Source organism: Aptenodytes patagonicus, chromosome 18 (genome assembly GCF_965638725.1).
Source record: "Aptenodytes patagonicus chromosome 18, bAptPat1.pri.cur, whole genome shotgun sequence".
NCBI classification, from domain to species: Eukaryota; Metazoa; Chordata; class Aves; order Sphenisciformes; family Spheniscidae; genus Aptenodytes; species Aptenodytes patagonicus.
The window spans coordinates 12,549,355-12,567,500 of record NC_134966.1 but is presented as its reverse complement, the minus strand read 5'-3'; the positions used below and the strand labels follow the sequence as shown (position 1 = coordinate 12,567,500).

At 37.2% G+C, this 18,146-nt stretch overlaps 1 protein-coding gene across 4 annotated transcripts in view; it reads left to right on the top strand.

The window, feature by feature from the left end:
* Positions 1–18,146, top strand: part of MAPKAP1 (MAPK associated protein 1) — a 109,856-nt gene that overhangs the window by 34,526 nt on the left and 57,184 nt on the right. For all 4 annotated transcript variants that reach the window (XM_076355282.1, XM_076355283.1, XM_076355284.1 and 1 more), the window contains exons 5-6: positions 12,463–12,635; positions 17,848–18,024. In XM_076355282.1, coding sequence (XP_076211397.1) covers positions 12,463–12,635; positions 17,848–18,024 — 350 coding nt within the window. The remainder of the gene's footprint in view (positions 1–12,462; positions 12,636–17,847; positions 18,025–18,146) is intronic.

The window sequence follows — 18,146 nt, the reverse complement described above, 5'->3', positions numbered from 1 at the left end:
GTTCTTCTGAAACATCCAAACCCTTTTTCTTTCTATGAAATGTTATTTAAAAAAAAAAAGAAAAGGAAGGAAAACAGTCGGTACCATGAAACATACAGGAAAATTTTAATGAATGGCCAGTTTGATGATGCATTTAAATAAAAAGCATTTTTTAGGCAATGGTCATTTAAAACAAGCTTAATTAAAATTAAAGAATTTTAAAGTAGTTTTTATAATGCACTTGTTAATCTTTTGGCTGAATCATATTGCATTTTATTCTGTCTAATTGATTTTTAGCAATTTACTACTGTCATTATCTTTCCCTTAATTACAGATCAAACCAAATGAAAAACGTATTCACAAGTTAAGGTTCTTAACAGCCAAAGAAATATGGATGTGTTTTATTAACAAATGTTTTTACTGTCTGCTATTTGCAGGAGGATTGGATGTATACATTTAACAGAAATGTTTATTGTGAGAAAAATTTATGTGGGAGATAAGTATTGTTTGGTGGGTTTTTTTTATTTCTCAGAGGATAGTCTTTTAGACTATGCCTTTACTCTGACCTTTGTACTTGAAAAATAATTTTAAAACATTGACACTAATTACAGAGTAAGGACTCTTTTATGGGTCTGTTCAGGCACCATACTATCGCTAACCAAAGAATTCTGGTTTTGTAGTTAAACAATAAATTTAAATGGAGTGGTAATTGTTTTATTCTTGTTTCCATTATAAAGTTAGATTTTATTAAATTATTACTTTTTTATTTAAGATTTTATTAAATATTCCCCACTAAGAATTTATAAAGGCAATATAATGGTCTGGTTTTTTCCATGTAAGATTCCTTTATTTGCCTATCTGAAACAAATAGGAAAATAATTCTCATTACCTTCCTAACACTAGTAAAGCTTTCATTAAAGATGAGGAAAATCGATTCACTAACAAAAAATGTTTCTCAGTCTTCTATGGAGATTGAATTTATTATACCTTAGGCTGATACAGGCCTAAGTCCTGGGGAAAAAAATGTTGAAAACACTTTATGTCAGAAAGTGCTGTGAAGCCCTCTTACTGTATCTTGCATTTCAGAGTGGTGTGGGGTTCTGGGGGTTTTTTTTGGTAGCGTCATCTGCAGGAGAACAGGTTTTAATCCTGCATCAATTAAACATGCTTGAACTAGCCCATCAGAGCATTTTCACGTGCAGTATTTTAAGGGCAAAAGCTTCCTAAGGTTAAATTTTTAATAATCTTTTTAAAGGTACCACTTAAATGACATGTGGCTATTGCAGCTGTGTGGGAGAGATCCTTTTGTTAAACTGGTACTTTGTGGTGGATGGAAAAGTAGCGTACCAGCACCTACTCAGTTTCTGGGATAGAGTTGTAATGTAACAGTTAAAAAGTCGTAATATTATTAGTCCTGGACTTCTTTCCCCAATACTGTGGTCATCTGGAATGCTGATACAGATTCCCTACCACATGCAGAATGCATTTATTTCTTTTTTTTAAATAATTAGTTTAAACGGCTTCTGGCTCAAAATGACCTCAAGCAAGAACCCAGCCTTTCCATGATGTCAGCTGTGCTCACAGCTTGTCGTACACTACTGACTCTTTTTTAAAGGAGCACTTTCAAAGAGAAATGTAGCACTAGTGCTGAATGAGAGTAGTTATGAGTAGGAAGTAAAGATCTCTTCTGTATCCAGATAAAAGTGTAAAGAAAATTTATGGAGATAGGGTATAATTATCAGAGAGATTTTAGCCATACTGGAATTACTAGGCCAGTCTTCTGAAAAGTATTATGAGAATATTAATTCTGCAGAAAGCTGGGAGTCCAGGTTTTTTCTCAACTCAAAGTCTAGGAGTCAGTTGTATTGTTTCAGAATGTATATTATATGCTGTGTAAAATATATTTATAAAAGTAATTTTGTGGGCACAATAATAGGGCAAACAGTACTTAATTAGAAAAATAACGTAGAATTTCGGTGCACATTTATATGTAATGTAAATATTATTTTCCAAAAGAAGCGGTATAAAATTTTCACAGCCAGTCGATTCTTTTTGTAGTCATACTGCTAGTAAAAACAAAGAGAGAAGTCAGCCACAGAAAATCTGTTAGGTTACTATCAATACAGTTAATTAGAACTTCAGATTTCTTGAAAGGATAAATCCAAGGTCTGAACTTGTGTTGCAGGTTTGAGGAAATTTTTTTTTTTTTTTTTTTTTTTTTTTTTAGTTGCTGGGAAAGGGTAGAATTAAGTCTCAGGTCTTGCGGTTCTTTATTCTATATGCGAAGATCATTTTTCTCGGCTACCTTGCTCTTGGTTACCCTCTCGGTGCTGGGAAGGCAGCGCCTCCTCTGCCGTGCTCCCAGGAGCGGCTCGCCCTGTGCTGCTTGTAGCCCCTTCGCTGCGGGGCTCGGTGGACGTGCCAGACCCAAACTGCTGCTGCTGCTCCTCTGGCGAGGGGTGGCTGCGAGAGGAACTCAGGAGTGGCTCGGCAGCGTTAAATGCAATTTGGCAGTCGACCCCGGTATTGCAGGGTTGCCCTGTTTCTTGAGCTCTGAAGAGAAATCATCAAACTGAAGAGGCGGCTGAGACATCCCTCACTGAAGAGGCTTTAGGATTTTTCTTGGAATTGGATTCTGTTCTTTTTGCAAGAAGAGCAAATAGTTTTATTTAACAGAGCATGAAGGCATTTATTCTTTTGTTAATAATTTTTGCGGTACAAAACTTTGACCATATTGCTGGAAGCACAATTCTTTAAATTTAGTTTGATTAAATTGATACACCTCACTGACAACTGATATAACCAAGTCAAATTCTACATAATTTTTCTTGGTGTAATCCAGCCCTAGGATTATTTGTCATAGATCACTTTCTCAAGGCTGCGCTTTTTATCCCATGACTTTTTGCTCATAATAACAAAGTTGGAGGGAGTAACATGCAAGTCAGCATCGTGCGTCACGAGCAGCTCTGCAGTTCTTGCAGTGGTCCGCAGTCGGGGTGCTCCGGGCAGACCTGGGCATCTCAGCCAGCGCCTGCCCCTTGCAGCGTGGGCACGGTGGACCGGACCGTGCCCTGGTGTCCTGGCAGCCCAAGTGACGTCCCTGTCCAAGCGGGGTGTTACTTGTTCTTTGAGCCTTGCCGAATAATGCAAATATCTTCCCGAGTATAAGGAAACTTTGGTTTAAGGGGCAAGTTTAGTGACCGATGCTGAGAAAGAAGTCACCTGGCAGAGGAAATAAAATCCCATCTTCATGAGCAGCCTGACTGCTACATCATTTTCCGTTTCTCTGATGGTTTTTAAATTGAGGGGGAAAAAGCTGTTGTGATAGTGTCACTAAACACTGCAGAACATATTTCCATATAAAAAACTTCCTAGATAGGAAATTCCAGTTGTTAATAATTTGGAGTAAATCCTGTAGTAAAACTTGAACATATTAACTATTAAGAGTTTAATTTGAGCTCTGGGGGAAATGATCTATCTAGGTAGGCACAGTAAAAATGATGAGATTTCAGGCAGGTTTTACAGATTATTTTCTCTTTCTTTTTAAGAATAATTGAGTCATTTTAATGATAAGCCTTACTTGGCTTCTTTGAATGGGCTGCATGTAATTAGTTGTAGCTTCAACTTTGAAATGTTTTGACAGAAAATGTATCATTTAGCTCGTAAATTTTTTTTCTAGCATCTGCCTTTAATATTTGTTCATTTTCTGCAACATACAACTTCGCTACTTCAGGTCAAATTCCAGATACAGCTCTGTTTTCTTTGTTATCTCGATTGTTTCCTTCAGGATGAGGGAGAATAATTACACAGAACATCTTTTCCAAGCAGCTGGAGTCAAATTCCAGCTGACTGCAGCACCTGTGAAGACGGTACCTCCGCCTCGGGGCTGCGCGGTGCCGTGCCAGCCAGGGCTGCGTGGTGACGATGCGCTCCGGAGTGCACAGACTCGTCCTCGTAACGCTACTGCCCTTCTGTGAGCTTCAGATGGCAATAATGCCAGGGAATGCAAAGTGTCTGGTTTAGACTAATTAGGGGGATGATTTGTGAAACGCTGGCTATTTATTTAATTAATCACCAGCACAAAGCTATAAAACCCATATTTTAAAAATCCCTGTTAGTTTGCCATGTGGTTAATAGATTGTGGCACATTAAAAAGTGACATGGTGATGTATTAAAAATGTTCCACCTAAGGTTGGCTAATGTCCTCGAGGAACTTAAGCTGTCTGCTTTATGCAACAGAAGCATAGGATTAGAGGCTGATCTGTTTAAGGATTGAATATTTCTGAAAACATTTATCTTTTGTATAGCATCTGTTCATTAAAATATATCATGGCTTATTTCTTAATGTACAAATAATGTTTATGGTGTAGTTTTAATTATAAGTTTTCGTTGCATTTTGTTATTACAAAGAATAACTCTGTTCCTCAGTATTAAATTGTAATGTTTATTACTAAGTAAAATATAAATAATTCTTCTAAAGTAGGCCATTCCTTCTCTTCACTACATGGAAACTAAGGATAGTTTCATGTAATGAATGCGTTTTTGTTGCAAATATAGCAATCGTATTTTGATAAATCTGAATATGTGTTTTCATTCTTCAGCAGAACTGTTGGAACTGAATAGATAAGGGTTTAATATCCATGGTTAGCTCAGTGCCGTCGCAGTGGCTGTGAAATCCAGCCCTCTGGAGAAAGGCAGCTCTGGGTCCCGTGTTTGGCTTCGGCGGTGCCGCAGGGCGTGTGCTGACCTGCTGCACAGGAGGTGCTCTCGTTCCTGGCGAGGTGCCATCCGAGCGCGACAGGATTAAAGATGGACTGCGTCCGTTTGTCCTAAACCCAATACAGATATGAAAGTAAATGAGGCCTGGGCTGCAAAGGGGACGGACTCGGGGTTTCTCCCTCCGTTCCAAATAAAATTTGTCAGAAAAAAGTAATAACAAGAAATCATAATCATAGCACTTTTAAGTAAAACATTTTTTAATTTAAAGTGAGTTGTACAAATAAATGCATGTTAATATGATTGAAATATGCTGTTACAACAATTATATGTCTTATTCTTTGCTCAGGACTTACATAGTTTTATTAATTGTGGGAGTCAATGCCAAGAAGGAACAGGCAGTAATTTGGGATACTTGATTATGTGGTTATATATGTAAATCATAGTTTTGAGGTGCATATAAAAATTTGTTCAGGTGGAAGCGTGGAAGGAAACTGTCCAGCTCTGGAGGTTATGTTTCTCAGCTGTGTGTTGTATAATTAACTGGTACATTAGGAGGGGGGCTAGAATAAAACATGAGTATGTTAATGCAGCCTGGAGCTGATGTTGTAGTGATCATTGCAATGCAGATAACGCATTTCTCATAACTGCTGCTGCCTACTGGAGCCTTTGAAACATCTGGACCTTTAATTGAAAAATAGTGTGGTGCTATACAAAGCAGACATGCTAAGTGAAGTCAACAATTTAGAATAAAAAATAATAGCGTGTTATTTACCTTGTAGTTAAATATTCATACTTTGTTATGCTTTGCATAACAGGAAATTACTGGGTTAAATTTTTATGAATAGTGGCAGTGTGAATAAGATAAATTAAGTATTTAACAGTGTTAATGGAATTTTACATTGTGATCTGCTAACTCTGTAGCACAAGCTGGGATGGCGCAAAGGAGAATCCACTCCTCAGAAAGGAACAACTTTGAAGCGTCATTGAAAAACTGTGAGGACTGGCAGGTGTGTGAATGTAGCCTGGTCACCTGCTGCCGGTGTTGAGTCAGTTGTCCCAGTGGCCTCACTGGTGGTATTTTCCAAAAATGACTTAAGAATAACAACAGTAATCATATGGCTGTAGTAATGAAAAATACCAATACTGGCTTAACTGCCTGATGAAATAAATATTGTTCTTATTTCACCACAGTAGGGTGTGGTATGGTGCGTTGCAGAATAAAAGGGGTAGAACTACCCTGTACTCTCATACGAACACTAAGACTTAGCGTTATGCCTCTAAATATTAATATAATATGCAACTGAAAGGGCATTTTCTCTAGATCTGTTATAATACTGTGCAAATAAAATGAACAGACTATGTTATAAACATTTAGCCGTCATACTATGTTAGATGCTGTTCTACTCACCGCACCAAAATCTACTAGTTGCAGCTACATGTTTCACTGCTGGGTAGTGTGGTCTCGGATACTGAGGCTGATAAAGGTGTTCATCATCCTGTTCTGCTGCCAGTGTGCTCGCTCTGAACCATATGCCGGTAGTGTCATTATATTGCGCTACAGTATGAGGGTTTCTGCCACATGCTTATTGAAAGCTTTTAAGATATTTGATCATCTCAACTTAAAAAAAAAAAAAAATTATCCTTTTTTTTTTTTTTTAAGACGACCCTTGTTTTTTTCTACTCAGCCCCTCAAAAGCTGTTTTCCTTATGAGTGAATATGACTGACTGTTTTATTCCCACTTATTTTGGACGAAGAAATAATTGCTCTAAATTTTTTTTTTTAAGTCAAGATCTTAGAAAACGATGCTTTTCAATGGTCATCTCAGAAAAATACAGTCCTTCGTATCGCCATAAACATCTGTGCTCTAATCTGTTAGAACTTTTGTTTGTGTTGTAAATGCTGAGTTAATATATTTCAATTTTTTCCCCTTCATGTATTTCCTATACGTTGTTTAAATGCATGTGTGAGTAAGTTTAGGAGGTGATTGCTGGATCGTGTAGTATATTAAATACCCTGTCACCTAAAACAAAAAACATTTCACTGAGTTTAAAAGTGAGAAGAAATTTTACATTTGGAAAAGGATAAGCATTTATTTCCATTTTGTGTAGTGTTTAGCATTGTTTGCTGGGAGGTGAGTCAATGACTTGAATTAATTATAATTACTGAAGAGACATATACTGATTGAGCAAATAAAGTAGTAAGCTCATTCGTGCCAAGGCCATCTAATTAAATGCTAACTTTGGATAAGCTAGATGTGCATGAAAGATTAATTTTAAGAGGTTTTTATGACTCCCACTAAATAATGATTCGGTAAAATCTTTGCATTATATCATTAGAACATCTAATCTTACAGCGATATAACATTTAGTCACAGAACTCTGTTGTACAGGAAGATGCCGTAAATTATTATTGTGGAAAATTAATCACTTTTCTCCAAGAAATGTTTATGGACTTTGTTTTAATTTTCTACTGTGGTGTGCAGCGAAGCAAATCAGAAGTGAGAAGGATACAGCGTAGACATTTTTCTCAATGACTGTTTCATTAGCTTTCCATTACGCAGGTACTTCAGAACTGTGTTTAGGAGTAAGTTGTCTTAGGGATGGGCAGAACTGTACCAAACTTCCTATATCATCTAGAAGAAGATTAGTGGCCCTATAGTAATCAGTTCAAGATATACATCATCTGGTATTGGAGGGAGGTATATATTTTCTCATGGACTTTGGTTAAAAGTTGATTTTAAATCTTAGAAAGACTTCTTATTATTGATAGAGTTTAAATGTATTTTTCTCTTTTTTAATTTAATTGACTGTTTATATTTAAAGCATATTAATTTTATTACAGAACATTAATGATACAGATATTTCTAAAATTACATGTAGCCAATGAAGATCATTCTATATGCAGTTTTCCTGTCATAATTGTAGTAACCAGTATTTATATAATTAAACACCACAACTTGCAAATACAATCCTAGAAAATCCATGAAAATTCATCATTTGAGTTGCCTGTCGTATCCTTCACTCATACTCTTGTCTAGAAGTACCAGCAACATATGTATGTGCTGTTGGTGCTATTTATGTTCTTGTAATTAGCCCGGCTGCTGCTATTATATATCCCCAAATATTACTGCACTGTTTTGTGGCTGTGTTTATTTTAGACAACACGAGAAGCGTGGATTCACAGGAGCAGTAGTCTTAGATACCAAGTTGTTCTTTCAGAAGAAATTTGTTTATTAACGGGAATAACTTTCCTAAGTTTAGCCGCTGCTCATTATCAAAGTGCATAAATATACATTGATCTGCTTAACTTAAATTATAAAAAAATAGAAAGCAGAAAGTTTGTGAATTCAGCAGACTGTACTTTTCAGCAATGTCAAATAACGGACATAATTCTGTCAGCTCTTGAATAGCAACAGAAAAGAATAGCTGTAATGTGCCAAAGAACTACGATGTGCCAACCACCAAGAATTCTGATGACAGAGATAGAGAAAACAGAAATATAAAGAAATTAAATTTATTTGTTTATGTGCATAGCACATTAGCAATAATTTGGGAAATAGTATCCCTGGGTTTTTGCCTCTTTGAGCCTGTGTACGCCGCACAGCGCCATGTCTCCTCCAACGAATTGCAGATGATGAAACATCATCTTTGAGTGAGATGAAAATGCTCTAGAAATAGCAAATGGAAATTTTCATAAGATCAGAGTGTAGGAAAGCACGAGGTAGCCCTAAGAGAATCCATTAATAAAAATACTAAGAAAATTTTCTATGATTTATTGTATGTTTTCTGTGTATCCAGTTACTCCTCACTTCCTTAAAGGATTGGTGGAATATAACATTTCTAACAATAAAAGCTTAATGGAATCAGATTTGTGATTTCCTAGAAAATTAACGAGATCTTTTGTCAATTTTATTCCAGACTTCATTTGTCAGAATATACAGTGTCCAGTGACAAGCTAAAAGAATTTTTTGACAAATTAACTATGCCACAGGTGACAGATCAGGAAAATGTTAATTTAACAGCCCCTTTATGCTTCCCAGATTTATTGGAGGCTATTAAGGAAACTCCAAATGGTAAGGCCCCTGGCCCTGAATAGATTTTCCATTGAATTTTATACAGGATCTATTAATAAAGTTTGATGCTGCCTTTTTGAATATAGGTAATTGTACTTTATCTTCTGGGTCTCCTCAGCATTTACAGTTGGAATACAATTTTTAGTTGGGAGAAAAAAGTAATTATGCTTCCAGTAGTGTCTGTAATCTGGTTCTGAATGATTCCTCCTGAAGAAGAGACTACAAGCACCATATAAAACCCACAAGTTATTACTAGTTAAATCCAGCGTGGCTAGGTCTTTGACTCTTGGCCACTGAGACTAATAATTGGATCCCTTTTATTCAGTCCCACCACCTACAAATCCTTACCTAATAAGCTTTGCACAGGTAAGTAATTGAGCTCTGTGGGACTTCCCACACAATTAATATTTTGCAGGATCAGACTAAGAATATGGATTCATTCCGTCCTGTAGACAGGTACCTGGTGTTTTGGATTTCTAATGCTGGTTCAGAACAAATATCACCAGTTTGCGATAAACACAGTGGTGATTTCCTCCAGACACCTTTGACTAGGTGATTGATCAGTCTAAGCCTTGACCCATGTGTTTATAGGCCATATTAATGTTTCCTACCTAACGTGACAACGAATGTTCTCGTTACTAACAGAAAGTCTAATCAGCTTCCAAATCTCAGGTTTCAGCCTCTCTAATATCTTATGGCAATCAGTTTTACAGCACTGTTAATCAGTAAAAATATTTCACTCACTTTTTTAAAGATCCCAAGTGTAATAGTGATGCTTTTGAGCCGTTTCCCAGTCCTGCTGCTGGTGGTATTGCTCCCCTTGCTCGAAGAGCAGTTGGAATCCTAATACATGTACGAATTACCCCTGGCTTAAGTCACCTGTCATCTTGATGTTCATGCTGAGTGTCTGTGAGTAAGAGAACAAGGATATCGGTAATGGAGGGAGTTGGGACAAGCAAGACGGTAAAAACAGACCGGAGGAGGTAGAGGAGATTCAGAGATGGGGAAGAACAAAGAAAAGTTTATTTAAAAAACAACAAACACAAAGCAACGGCACAGCGTAGGGCAAAGAATGGAGAGAAGCGCTGTGAAAGGTAGACCAAGGAAAGTTACCGTCTTATTTGTGATAGCTGTAAGATCAGGGTCCCTAGGATGTGTTTATTTTATAAGTACATGTGTTTATTGGATTATGAGTTTATAAAACAGTCTGTACTTGTAGTAGTGGCTAATGGAATAATCTAGTCTTTTTGGTTATTAGTTACAGTTCTCGGCTCGTTTGTTCCTTCTCTGGTTTTATGTTGTGTACATCAGTTGTAACCTTGGCATCGACTCTTACATCTGGTTGTCAATTTTTCTTGGGTTTTCCATTATCAGGACCAAGCATTACTTATGATTCTGCCATCCTTGGATTTAAGTATGTAACTAACTTAGCATGCCAAGGAGTCACATTAATTTCCTTGATAACTGCTATTTACTCATTCAAATGTAAATGTAGTTGAAACAACAGGTCTCCCGTTCTGGCTGGTATCTCCAGTCATGACCATGATGTGAGCGATGCTCACAGCCTCATGCGTGTTCGTACATTCCCCTGGTTAGTGTTTGCACCTGGGGAAAGACAGGGATAGACTTTGAGACCAGCGATTCATTACCTGATGCCAGCTTAATTCCCCTTAAAAATAAGTCCTGTAAGTAGGAAAGCAAGAGGAGAAAGAGAGAAAACAAAAAACCCTTATTTTTTTAGCAGTTGTAGTAATGTTGTGTTAATGATTTCCTCGGAGAGGTAAGGCCGTGGGTGTGGGTGGTATCTCAGAGCGTCTCAGGCACACCAGCTCGCTAGCTCATCCAAAGGCTTGTTAAGGCTTATCCAAACAAGGTGAAGGAATGTCCCATATTCTGTTACAAATCTATCGTTTCCTTTTAAATGAGTAAAAACAATTTCTTCTTACCTTAAAAACATGGGAAGAGGAGGCATCTGCACTATAAAAATGCTTTCTTAAAAAACAAATTCATTATATTTGGACAGATTTTAATAATACTTTTAGCTATGCTACTATGAATAACTTTAATCTTTAAATTTCTATTATTTCTCTAATTCATAATCACACTGAAGGATCAAATGGTTTTTAACAATATATTGAAATTAGCACATGGCATTTAACTCCCTGTTTTATACTCTCATCATAGATTTATAGTGTTGAATCCTTTTATTCTGTTACTTAGAATTCCGAGTGATTAATTCAAATAATACTTTCTTCTCTCAAGGCCCGTATATGTATAGAGAGAGATAGAGATACGTAGTTACATCAGGGCTGCTTTTGAAGAGGGGATCAGGATGTACAATCTTTTGTCTGTTTAAAAGATTACCGGTTTAAAAGTGCAGTCCTGTCCGCAGTAGATTAAACATTTTTTTTCTTGTAACGCAAACTTTACAGATCTTTATGTTGCGGTGTATTTTATGTTTTATTTAATTGTTAATCTTCACAGTGCCAAATAGATTTTTTTTTTTTTTTTTTAAATACAGTAAGTTCAAAAAAAAGCCAATATTAGTTAATCCTTCTTCGTTGTCTTCAAATAGTTCAAAATAGTTTAATGGCTCAGTTGTATGTGTGATTTTGTTCTTCTCTTGGCAAACCAAGGTCAAGCCTAAGGTTTATTTTTAAACGTCATCTTAACCTCCACGCATGATCGACATTCATTTTTGCCACGGTTCTCTGCTTAGGTTGCGTTACCTGTTTGATTTCCCTTGGATGAGCAGTCTGTGGTGTCTGGCTGGCTGCGACCTAAGCTCTGAGCTTAGTAACTGTTTCTGAATTGTTGGCGTCTGTAAGATTCAAGTTTAGGTCTCGCTGATTTGTGTGTGCAGACCACTGCCAGCTTTTCCTCCTTTCTGTGGGAATGTGCTGGCCAGGCTCCAGCCTCCCCTTTTATGTATGCCGAGAGTTTCCCTGCGTTTCATCCCACTGTGCATCCAGGTGCGAGCGCCTTTGACTCCTTTTGGTATAGCAGCAGGGGAAGGAAGGCAAAGGGGAAAGGAGGAGGATGAGAGGAGTCCCAAACTAAAGCTGGAGGGGAACTAGAACATTGAAAAGCAAGTAGCATTGGCAATCCTGGCATGTTCCAGAACTAGAGTAACGTGATGAGACAGGCTGCTTTGGTACTGCCATGGAAGATGCCTCGCCTGTGCCCAGGCACCAGAGAGGGGGTGCTAGCTGTAGGAATAAGGCACGGTAAGTTGGTAGTTCTGCACGCGAGGGAGGTGAGCTTTTCAAGTAGTGGGAAAGAAATACAGAAGAAGGCAGAAATGTAGAAACAAGGGTAATGCTAGTATTAAATGCTGATGGAATAATGGGTTTGAAGTTTTGGGTAGGCTTGTCAGTTCTCTCTTCCCCCCCATCCCACCCTTTTTATACTTTTTTTTTTTTTTTTTTTTGATCCTGCAGGAACACGGGATCTTGCAGACTTTTTATGGAAATCTGTGAAATCGTTGCCAAATATTTCATATCATTTTTACAGATACATTAAACAGCAGTAAAAGAATTGGAATTTAGACGTTCAAACTTCTTCCAATTTTAAGTTGTAGCAGTGTATTTTAATCTTCCTACTGAAAAGAATTCCATCCGTACCAGGTTTTGTATTAGCTCTGTCATACTTTTTCTTTTATACATTCTAATGAAATATATTTTCTCGACAGGGTCATGTTGGTACAACGGCAACCAAAAAAATTGATGTCTACCTCCCCCTGCACACAAGCCAAGACAAACTACAGCCCATGACAGTTGTGACGATAGCGAATGCCAAGGTGCATGACCTGATTGGACTAATATGCTGGCAATATACAAGTGAGGGACGGGAACCAAAACTGAAGTAATGTTCTTTCTTTACTACCTCTTGATCTCTAATTTTCTCCTCTGCAGCCTTTTTGCATAATGAAATGGATTTCCATGTCGATGTTTTTATAGATAAATCTTAGAGAAACCACCTACACATTTATCAGTATTTCCTTTTGAGCAGTACACATGCATCTGTATCCATTTCTCTTTCAATTAAACTACCGGGTACTGTATAATGATAAGCATATGAAACCATAGATCTGTAAATGAATCATAATTTCAAAACACTCTATGTAAAAATAATATAAATCTTATCTCTTTTGGTGTCACAGAGACATTTTTTATTTTATGTCCCATCTATTTTTTGGTAGTGTTCTTAATGGCTAAGATCACAAGGATGTCAAATAAAATCCAGAACTCATCTGTAACTCCCTCTCTTCTTTGTTCCGAGAGAAAGTACCCAGACTCTGACTGTTTTGCCTGCACGGTGCCGGTTCCTCCTACAGATTCATAGAGAGAGGAATCGCTCTACTGGGTGACAGCGTGTCTTGGAAGTACTGTTAGTGTTCTGCTGAAACCATAGAACAGATTTTAGCCGTAGTGAGTGTACCTGAAAACAAGTCAGAATTCTGTCATAGAACTTCAGCATTATCACTTACTTGCTTTCTGCTGTCATTTTGCTGACATAATGACTTTAATTCATTATACACGTGTTAAAATATTTCTGTTTTTCTAAGAATTGACAGGAATAGGGCTAAAGGTGCTTTTCTTTCCAGGTTATCATCCTGGAGATAGCGCTAAAATAAAGATACGCGAATAAGGATCCTGAAAACAAAATAAATACCAATTTTCTTTGAAATTGTGGATAAAATTGCATTCTTTAATTCAAAAACCTCTGTCATGCAGTATTTTATAATTTCTGCAAGACTTTGACCTCAGTCACATTGGCTCTTTGCTATAAAGAGCAGCATCTGTGTTGTCCTCAGAAATTTTAGCTTCAGTTAATCAATGGATTTTTCAGTATCTTTGGTAATCGTTGCTTATCTGCCCCTAAGATTTCAGTGACTAAATAATGGATTGGATTTGCTGTGCTGGTTAGCTAGTGTTGTTTAGTAAGAGCCGTTACTTTATCGTGGTAGGTGACATAAGGTATATAAAACAGGTACTTCAGAGCCACTCATCTGAGCAACTTTGGTTTTAAAACAGTTCTGTGAAATACTTCAGTTTTTTCTGGATCATAGAACATAAAATAAGAACTTAAAATAGTTTATTATGGATTTTTTAGTAACAGATAATAGCGTGTGACTTTTGTGGTGCAAAGAAGGTTAACAGTTTTGTTTGGTTTTTTTCTATAGGAGCCAATTTTCACTTTGTTGTTGTTCCTGGAATGTTTGATGAATGGGTTTTTTTGGTACTGAATTTTACAGTTTGCTCTTTCAGCATTTTTCAGAAGTGTTTGAGGACTCAGTAGTCTTCTCTCCTGTTGTAGCACAATTGTGAGGGGGAAAGGGAGGTGAGAGGTCGCTTGAACTGCCCTTCTTTAGGATTAGTTGATTTCTGTTTAGTAGATATAGGGCAACACGGAAAAGCAGCCCCTCTTGGAAAACATTTCATGGATATTGTTGCCTTGGTTATAGGATTTCCCTTAGCTCTTCTCAACAAACATATGAGGTGTTTCAGAGGTTAAATACTTTGGTTTGATTTGTCTTTTTTTTTTTACACTGGAGAAGAAATATAAAATTATTTGCAGATGGTGCCATTTCATTTGCTGTTATTAATTTCTGTTTGTTATATCATAAGTTCAAAAAAGTGTCCTTTTGTATGATTAGCTTATTTTTTAACAAGTAAGACACCACTAATGTCAATCTTTGGACACATGTATATTTTTCAGGAGCACAGCACACCTCGAATGGAACAATGCCCGTGAGTAGAGGTATTCCATGAAACATCATTGCCCACGGCAAAAGTCAGCAGTGGGAGGAAATGAATGTCACTGTCTGCCTTGAAGGACAAGATGTTATGATGTGTCAAAGAGTGATCATGACCAAGGAGGCTGTCTAGTGTAATCAAATCTCAGGACAGAAATAATAAAATAAATAATGGAGGCATGAGTTCCCAAGAACAGTCTAGCAGCAGCAATTGAGAATCTGGGTACAGATGCTCAGAGGAAGGGGCAGAACCTCAAGATTACAAGAAGTTTGTTTTCTTGTGTAGTTCTTAATTATTTCTCATGTCTCCATCATCTTTTTTTAGCATTGCTGACTGCCTGTCCTGTAGCAAGGATTGATTTAACTGTAGGCTAATGCTCATCATTTCCAAATAAGGAAAGAGCTTGTGTAGGTTGCACATTCTGCATTTGCCATTTGTTCCTGATTTAGTCAGTTTAGAGTATAAAAAGAAAAAATCAGGATCATTGTGACACTGTGCTAAAATACATATAGAGAATGCTTCAGATCTGATATACAATGCACGCAGAATGACAAATACACCTACTAGTAAGACAATTTGAGAATAATGAGGAGGTTGTAGACTTTGTAATTAAGAGAAACAACCCCTCCGTCTTTAGGAAAAGAATATATTACTGCCTAATTCTTTTTCCTAAAAGGTAGATGTAAGAGTCTGAAATGAGTGAGTACTAGCTGACAGCTTTGAGAATGTTTTGTATTCAGTCAGGCTGCCTTTTTTTGTTATAATTGTATTCTGTGTGTCTCTATGCAGTGTCTTGGTATGAGGAACCACTGACAGCGTTAGCAACCCTCTTCCTGGCCTCTTACATATGAACTTTGGTCATAACTCACTGGACCATTCTCTTGCCAACCCCTGACAGATGTGCTGTAATGATTCTGCCTGCAAAAAATAAACAAAATCCCTTTCTAGGAATAAAGTAATAGTGAGATGCAAAATTCAAATAAACTTCCTATTTTTAGAAGTTAAGAATGCTATTACATCTGTCAGTTGTTGTACTTAACTTTTACATTCTGTCCATAGCAAACTCGGATTCTCAAGACTTTGCACCTTGTAATTTGAAGCCTAAAGTTTGGGACTTTGATCTCATCCTGGTGGAGGTTCAAAATGCAGAACAGTTTTACCCATTGGACTTGTTTTTTCAGCAGATTGTGACAATCTGTGTTAATGTTCAGGAGCCCACTCCATGTTTGAAAACATTTGTAACCCCTTTAATTTATGGAATTTAACCAACATTGTGTATTTTCAGTATAATTGGTGGAAGATAAGTTGTTGTCACCACCACCTTTTTTTGGCACTTGGATTGCTTTGAGACCGCACTGAATGTGTTCTGTTGCCTGCATGTCTGTATGTTCCTCTGGCTTTAATGAGAATTACGCAAGTGCGTCAAGTACCAAATGAAAATGTTAACTTTATTTATACAGATCTTTAAGTGCGCATCAGGCTGCACATAGAAGAATTCTGTCAAACGAATAGGTTAGGAAATCAGCAGTGTGAGGCACGGACCACAGCTGTGGGAAGATGGGAATCGGGTGACTGGGGGGTGACTTTTGAGTTACGTTGAACTGGACAGAATGAGCATGCAGAGCTTGGTGTCTATATTCATAGAAATCTGAATAGAATAAGAGAAGGACCCGAAAATCATGCCAGGCATTTCTCATTACGCAAGCAGGATCAGCTGTATCTATATTATTCACAGCATTTTTGTTTAGCTTGTTCCTGAAGAGACTGGCACCAACACAAACCACACAACCTCCCGGCTGAGTAGGCTTTCTCTGGTTGTCAGAGCCCTGGTGCTGTATGAATTCTCTTCCTAGCGCTACCTTTCACCGGTTTCCCTAAAAGTTACTTAAGCACTCCTGAAGAAGTTGAAAATCAATTCTACAGCAATGTTCCAGTTCTTCATAACAGTCCAGAGACTCATGAAAGTTTCTTTAATAGTATTGCAGAATTTTCAAAACTCATAGTGACAAACATTGCTGGATTACCTTTTTGTTAGCAAATTTACAGCTTACATTAATAGTAATGCATCATTATTACCTGTTTTATATAATAAATGTCTTAGTTGTGACAAGGTGCATATAGATCACCTGGACTAAGCACTCTGAATAAAGCACAGTTGCAACGAAAGGTTTGTGAATTAATTGAGAAAATTGCAAATCAGGTAGTCAGCGAAATAATTCATTGTCACATCCAATCAATAAACTTTGTAAATCAACTCATTTAATTCAAAAAATGATCTATATAGATCAAGCGACCAATTAAACAATTAGCATACACTTTGCAATTAATTAATTTAAGCATCAATCATGCAATTAAAACTCCAAATTTAAACTGCAGAGTTTAGAAACACACTGCCACGTGAACATTCAAGCTATACGTCATGGCTGTGGAAAATGCCTGCATGCTGGCACATTTAGAATAAGAAGAATACTTATTTTCAGCTCAATAATTTAAATATTAGCATTTTAAATAGATTTTAATATTAGGAAAATGTGATTAATACTCTGTTTGGTATATATAGATAGTTATTTCCCTATGGGCTTTTGTTTGTGGAAAGAAAGAGGCTTCGATTTTTCTTTCGTATTTTCTTCACACTGTATCTGTTTAAAACGTTCTGTGTTACTTAGTTCTGCTTGTTAGTCTGTACCAATTTTTAACTGTTTTTAGTGATTGGGCTTCTTAGGTATTTAGAAAAGGTAGCTTTTCTACTAGTCGTTGCTACTACATTGAACAGATTTTTTTACTTTTCCTGTAGTTTATTACACTGTTTACCTGCCAGAGAGCCTTCTCAGCTTTTCAAGCGTACGTTCAGTAAACTTTTCCACAGTTGCTTGATCTGTGAAAAAATAGATAGACACTGCTTGTTTGTCTTTAATTCTAAAATGTAATGGTCATATAAATAAATAAGTGGAGAACACAAATGGAGAAGTATTGCTTCCAGCTTTATGAAGTCATGAAACTTTTATAGACTTCGGTGTATTTTAATCACTGCCAGTCTTTTGCCTGCAGTTCAGTTAACGATGAAGTAAGACTCACTGCTTTACTCTGAGGTTTTGGGGTTTTTTCTATTACCACACGGTTATGGTAGCAAGATATGTTGGGACTTTGTTGGGACATATTTATATACATGCCATCAGTGGCTTTTAAGTATATTACTCCTGTAATAGGCGTGTCTGCTGATTTGTTTTCTACAGCATTTAGCAACTGGTATTGATCGGCTGAACTGAATCGGTTGTCTAGCTTCCCTCCTGAATGAACTTGTTTTGTCTTTGTTTCAGCGACAACGTCAATGCCTACTGTCTCCATATTGCTGAGGATGACGGTGAGGTTGACACAGATTTTCCACCCCTGGATTCCAATGAGCCCATTCACAAGTTTGGCTTCAGCACCCTGGCGCTGGTTGAAAAGTACTCTTCTCCCGGCCTGGCAGCCAAACAGTCGCTCTTTGTTCGCATGTGAGTATGGATGCTAACTTTCTCAATCACTGGGAAGTACCTGTGTGTCCGTGCCACCTCCGCGTCTTTTTTCTTCTCTACTTTTCTTCGTCTGAATGTAGCGAAATTCAGGGGGCGCACGT